Source organism: Elephas maximus, chromosome 1, assembly GCF_024166365.1.
Source record: "Elephas maximus indicus isolate mEleMax1 chromosome 1, mEleMax1 primary haplotype, whole genome shotgun sequence".
Lineage (NCBI taxonomy): Eukaryota > Metazoa > Chordata > Mammalia > Proboscidea > Elephantidae > Elephas > Elephas maximus.
The window spans coordinates 99,416,332-99,422,331 of NC_064819.1; the positions used below are offsets into that span (position 1 = coordinate 99,416,332).

Below are 6,000 nucleotides of genomic sequence, written 5' to 3' on the forward strand. Positions count from 1 at the left end.
TGTTACCAGTAAGGCGCTCCTCTGCTCTGAACTGACCCCCATTCTCCTCATAAAAGACTGGGGTGGTGAGGTTTGGGCCTCAGGCAAAGGGCAGAGCTGTGGCCGTGCTCACAGTTCATGTGGCTTAGTGACCCCCCACCTTCTCACACTGCAGAGGCGTCCTGGACTTGTGCTTGTGACCAAAGCTGGCTGATCTTGGAAAGAGGCTATTGATATAGGAGAAAGGGTACAGTACCTGGAGTTGGGAGCCCGGGTCTAGCCTAACTCTGTTATTCACCAGCTCAGTCAGCTGAGGAATGTCTTTCCTCTCTGGGCCTCAGTTTTCTCACCTTAAAGTAGAGTCTGAGCCAGTTTTGAGTCATTTCTGAGGAAAACTGCAGCCCTCTGTTTAAAAAAAAAAAAAAAACCATACACAGATTATTTTGCATAGAATTTCAGGGAATTCACCACTTCCAGCCTTTGGTGGACTTCTTGGGGGCCCCTGGACCCCGGAACAAGAACCCCCAGTTACTGCCAGCCCTGACACACAGCTGCTGGCCTCTTGCCCTCAGTTCTGCCCCTTTCCTGAGCAGTTGCCAAAATTTACCAAGGAAGTATCTAACACTCATAAGGGCATGGGCCAAATACCTCAGGGAAGTGGTGAAGCTGTATAAAGAATTATTACTCCCTGGGGCTCCCCTCCAGTTCGCAGTGGAGCTGGGAGACAGGATGAGATGTAAAGACAGGTAACCAGCCAACCAAGGCAGCAGGACACATATCTGAGGAGAGTTTCAGATCATGACTGCTGGAGCGAGAGGATGTAGTGATGACAGGAGTCCCTTTCCTGGGAACAAAGTCTTCTGGCTGCCCAAGGCAGTGTAGAGAAACGGTAAGAGCTTGGGCTTGGGCTCTAGAATGCCCTGGATGTATATCCTAGCCCTGCCACTTAATCGTGTGACTTGGGCAAGTTACTTCACCTTGAGCCTTCAGGTTCCTCATCTGTAAAATGGGCGTAGGAGTGATGAAGCAGAAGCAATAAATATTCTAAGATTCCCTTGAGTCTCCCAGACATCCTTGCAAATGGTTGAGATCATGTGACTAGTTCTGGCTAGTGGTCTGCGAGCAGAAGAGGTGTGTGTCACACAGGGCTAAGACATTTAAGTGTCCAGGAGCTTCCTCCATTTTCTCTCTTTCCACTTCCATAATGACCTAGGAGGCCAGTCTTCCAGATGGCATGGTAATGAGATGGAAGAGGGCCTCCTTCTCCCTATCAGACTTTTCCTGAGTGATAAGTAAAGCAACATCATGACAAGCCACTGACATTTCAAGAGTTATCTGTTGTGATGGCTAGTGTTACTCTAAATAATACCAAAACCAAAAACCAAACCCATTGCCTTCAAGTTAATTCTGGCTCATAGCAACCCCATGTGTGACAGGGTAGAGCTGCTCTATAGGGTTTTCTTGGCTATAATCTTTACAGAAGCAGAACATCAGACCTTTCTTCTGTGGCACTGCTGGGTGGGTTCAAACCACCAACCCTCCAGTTAGTAGTCAAGTGCAAACCATTTGCGCCACCCAGGGACCTCTAATATGCAGACGGCTAATTGAGACAATGGACAAAAAGCCCTTGGAGTACTGTGGGAGCTGTGATTCTTGGAGAAAAGACCTAAGAGAGGTACTAAGATCTTTTCTTGAGAGCAAAATTTTAAAAGCGGAGGCAAGCAAGGTACGGGGAGGGGTGGAGACTTCATCTAGAAGGAAGTCGAGGAAGGCCGGCTTTTCCCCAATTCCACTGATTGCTATAGCAGGTTTCCCTTATCCTCCTTCCACTCCTCTGAGTTTTCCAGCTCCGCAATGCCATTTTGTCCCGACACCTTGACTTTCATACAATTAATAGAATCATCCCGACTGGAAGAGCTCTAGGTCTTAGAAGCCATCTTGTCCTACCTCCTGATTCTTCACAGATGAGGAGACTGGGCCTGGGGAGGGTAAAAGGAGGGGGTCAGGCGCTGAGTGAGAGTCCCAAAAAGGAATGAAGGGAGCAGGGGAGAGCTTGATACAACTGAACAGCAGGGGCAGAGGGAGAGAGTCAAGATAACAAGAAGGAAGCTTTTTTCATTTCAGCATATAAGTTAAGTTTTGTGTAATTTTTTAACAGAAAGTTTTATTTTCCAGTTTAAAAAGCTTTTATTTGGAAAAGCACCTGCAGCCCCTCCCCGCCAGCCCACCACCCTGCACATCCAAGGCTCGAACACATTCCAGCCAGGTCTCCCTTGAACACCTTTCCCTGGTCCATCCCTTCTTGAGGTTTGGAGAGTCTTCCGCTGAGCTGTCTGGCTTCCCCTCCAGCAAAAGAGGAGTTGGGAGGCTCACCCCGTCGGGGCGGGGACGCCTTTGACCTATTAACTCCCTCGCCCTCCACCCCCCCACCGGGGGCGGGCCCCCGCGGTGGAGGGTCAAGTGGCAGGGGAAAGGAGTTTATCCTGCCCGGTCTTTCAGGAGCCCCGCTTGATCTCTGCCGTCCAAGCCCATGGCCACAGCCTTCGCCCTCCTCGCAGGGGTCCTGCTCCTCTGCTGGGGCGAGCCCCTGCGGTTTAGAAGAGTGTTGTTGAAGGTGAGCCAAAAGAGCGTTTCCGGGACCTTACGCTGTAATACTAGGTGGAGAGGGGGTGGCCCAGGGATCGCAGACAGTTGAGCTAGAAGGCACTGGTTGGGTTTGGAGGGAGGAGTGGGAGCAGAAACCACGCGAATTTGGGATTTGTTCCCAGGAGGCTTAGGGGACTCCCAAACAGACTTCAAAGCCCTACCTCATCTTTCCCCCGGTGGCCCCGGAGGTGAAAGTGCCCTTATGATCAGCACCCCACCCCTCCCCACACGCTCTGTCCTGACACACGCTCCCCTCACCCAATGCCCCTCTCCAGCCACTTACCCTCTTGGAAGATCCCCAGCCAAATCCTCCCTACCTGCTCTAGTTTCCCTCCTCACCCTCCCCCCTACCCCCCACAGTGACCCTCTAGACACAATGGCTCTTTCTTTCCTTCCCCTTCTCTTTCTCCCTTTCTGCCCAACTCCTTACTGAAGTGTGATTTGGGAGTATTTGCCCCACCCCCAACCCGCCCATAGGCTCTATGGGAGAAGGACCTGGTGATCTGCTCCCATAAAGGCTACAGCCTAGAAAACCCTATGGGAGCAGTTCTACTCTCTCACATGAGGTCCCTAGGAGCCAAAGATCAAAAATCGACTCCATGGCACCTAACAACAAAACGCCCCCTTTGGGACCCACAGAGGTAAAAGGGGGCCCAGGAAAGGGAAGGCAGAGGAAAAATGCTAAGCCCCCACCCTTCATCTCCCCTGCCCCACTGAGTCCTGCTGGGGGGGGTGCAGTAGAGGTGGGGCTTGTAGTGACCCTTTCATGGCTTTCCCTCCTGGACCCCCAGGGCTCTTTGGCAATGCAGGGAACCAATCCTCCACCCCTCATGCACATACACAGCCAGAGAACTGGTGATCCAGGGGCTGTCCCCAGCCTGGCAGAGGTCCTGCCTGTCCCCACAGATCGATGGGGCTGAATGCTCCCACCACTCTGAATGCCACAGTGACTGCTGCCTCATCGACTTTGACAACGGTGGTGCCTTCTGTGCCCCCAAGGCCGGGTATACCATGATGTGCTTGCCCCAGGTGAGGCTCTGGGGTGGGGCAGCCCCTTCTGGCAAGCAGGGTGGGGGAAGTAAAAGAAGACATAAGGCCCTACCTGCTTTTGCACATTCCCTCTGCCTAGAAGTGCCCTTCCTCCTTCTCCACCTGGCAAACTCTTGCAAGACTCAACTCCAGCCACCGTTTCGGAGCTCCCACACTCTTGCTTGGGTCATAACTTCAGCCATGGCTTCTCCTTGCTTCCCCTACTGGTTGGAGCTCTTCAAGGGCAGGGATGGTGTCTTACTCATCTTTGAATCCCCTACTCCCAGCCTGGTGCCTGCACATAGTAGGTGCTCAACAAATGTTTGTCGAATGAGTGAATATTACTATTTTTTTTAGTTAGAAAAAGACCTTCTTCCCCCTACCACTCCCCATCTCCCTGCCATAAGAACCTAATTTCTTGAAAGGAGCATGGCACTGCGATGGCAGGACTAAAGCTTTGAAGATGGACCTGAGTTAAAACCTGGCTTTGGCACCCCCGTCTGTGTGACCTCATACAGGTCACTTCCACTTTCTGGGCCTTACTTTCCTCATCTGTAAAATGGGCTGACATACCTACATCACCAGGCTACTCCTGCCCATAAGTGGTGCTCAGTCAAGCATGGTTGTTATTGGCTGTGGAAACGCAGGAGCAGAAGGAGAAGACAGAATACATCTTGTTTTTCTTGGCTATCTCTCATCTGGCTCTGGGCCCAAACCTTTCTAAGGAGGATGAGCCTGGCCTCCATGTCCCTGCCTGGGGAGATGGCATTGCCTTAAGGAACCAGCCTGAAATGGCCAGAAAAAAAAAAAAAAAAAACCAAACCCGTTGCCATCAAATCAATTCTGACTCGTAGCAACCCTATAGGACAGTGTAGAACTGCCCCATAGGGTTTCCAAGGTTGTAATCTTTACAGAAGCAGACTGCCACATTTTTCTCTCATGGAGCTGCTGGTGGATTTTAACTACTGACCTTTCTATAAGCAGTGAGTGCTTAACCACTGCACCACCAAGGTATTTTTATTACAGGCCCTTGACCTACTTCATCTCATTTAATCCTTGCAAAAACCCTGTGAGGTGAGTTCTGTAATTATTCCAATTTGACAGATGAGGAAACTGAGCCAGAGAAGCTAATTAACTTGCCCAGGATCATCCAGGTATAAGCTGTAGAACTGGAATTGGACCCCAGATCTGTCTCACCCTAGCACTTGTGCTCTTGCTCCTGCTCCCCAGGAAGTTTAAGGCTCCTTTCTCCCTGTACCTTGGTGACTCTCAACTCTCATACCTCCTTCCCACAGACCAAGGGGGCCACCAACATCATCTGCCCCTGCCGACTGGGCTTGAGTTGCATAGCCAGGGACTTGCTGTGTCCCCGCCGGTGTCATGTGCTTTAGAGGGGTACCCAGGCTGGTCACTATCACCTCTCCTTCCCTCCTTGGAGCCAGAGGCTTTGGGTGCCCCTACCCTGCTCTGAACCAGCTCCTGGGATATTAAAGTTACTTCCAGTCTCTGGTCTCTGCCTGAACTTCCTGGGAGAGGGGCCCTGGTGGGGACTGGTCACAGTCCGGGGGCACGAGAAAGAGGACACTCGAGGCAGGGAGGCATGGAGGAGTTTGGCCCTGTCTGAAGGCATGGTGGCCTCAGGGCCGGAACTTCAGGAAGGGAACAGGGCAGGGGGACTGTGGGTGAAGTGAGGCTGGGTCCAGGAAGAGGCCATGTCTTGGAATGAGGGGGTTGTGTGGGAGGGGCAGGGTTAAAGAATATGCCTGGAGAATGTGTGCTAGGATGTGGGTGTTTGAGTGTGTGGTGGGGAGAGACTAAATGGGGGCATCTCAACAGTCTGTGAGGGGAGCAGAAGGGTGGAGGTCATTGCGAGAGTGTTTGTGAGAATATGTATGTGAAGCATAAATGCAAAATGGTTAACTCTCTCAGCTGCTGACCAAAAAGTTGGAGGTTGGAGTCCACCCACATCCATGCCTGTGGTGGGAAGGCACCTGATGTATGAAATGTCTCCACTCTCTCAGATATATCATTTCCTTTTTATAGATGAGGAAACTGAGGCTCAGAGGAGCTACATGACACTTGCCCAAGGTCATACCATTGGGTCGTATCACTCAGTCCTCAGTGAGGACTCTTTCTGTGCGGGTATCTGAAAAACCACCTCAAATTGGTTTATTGGTGGTCAGAAACGGAAGTCCAGAGGCAGGGCAGCTCCGTGGCCTCCAGGAAGCTGCAGAAGTTTCAGTGTCATCTAATAATAATATGTAATATTTATTGAATACTTACTCCATGCCAGGCACTGCACAAAGTGCTTTACGTATACTAACTCATCTTATTGTCGAAAGAATG

General features: G+C 51.2%; 1 protein-coding gene across 1 annotated transcript; it reads left to right on the forward strand.

Moving 5' to 3' along the window:
• Nucleotides 1-2,509: 2,509 nt before the first annotated feature.
• On the forward strand, nucleotides 2,510-5,125 carry CLPSL2 (colipase like 2). The gene is made up of 4 exons (XM_049871192.1): nucleotides 2,510-2,593; nucleotides 3,532-3,654; nucleotides 3,880-3,958; nucleotides 4,950-5,125. Exons 1-4 carry the CDS (start codon nucleotides 2,510-2,512, stop codon nucleotides 5,123-5,125), a joined length of 462 nt encoding a protein of 153 aa, XP_049727149.1.
• Nucleotides 5,126-6,000: the final 875 nt, after the last annotated feature.

What these genes read in the sequence shown, in the direction of transcription:
- CLPSL2 (XM_049871192.1), top strand. Translation starts at nt 2,510, where the DNA reads ATGGCCACAGCCTTCGCCCTCCTCGCAGGGGTCCTGCTCCTCTGCTGG. An exon ending in TTAGAAGAGTGTTGTTGAAG is followed by an intron (nt 2,594 to 3,531) that starts GTGAGCCAAAAG and finishes CTGTCCCCACAG; the next exon opens with ATCGATGGGGCTGAATGCTC. An exon ending in CAGCCTGGTGCCTGCACATA is followed by an intron (nt 3,959 to 4,949) that starts GTAGGTGCTCAA and finishes TCCTTCCCACAG; the next exon opens with ACCAAGGGGGCCACCAACAT.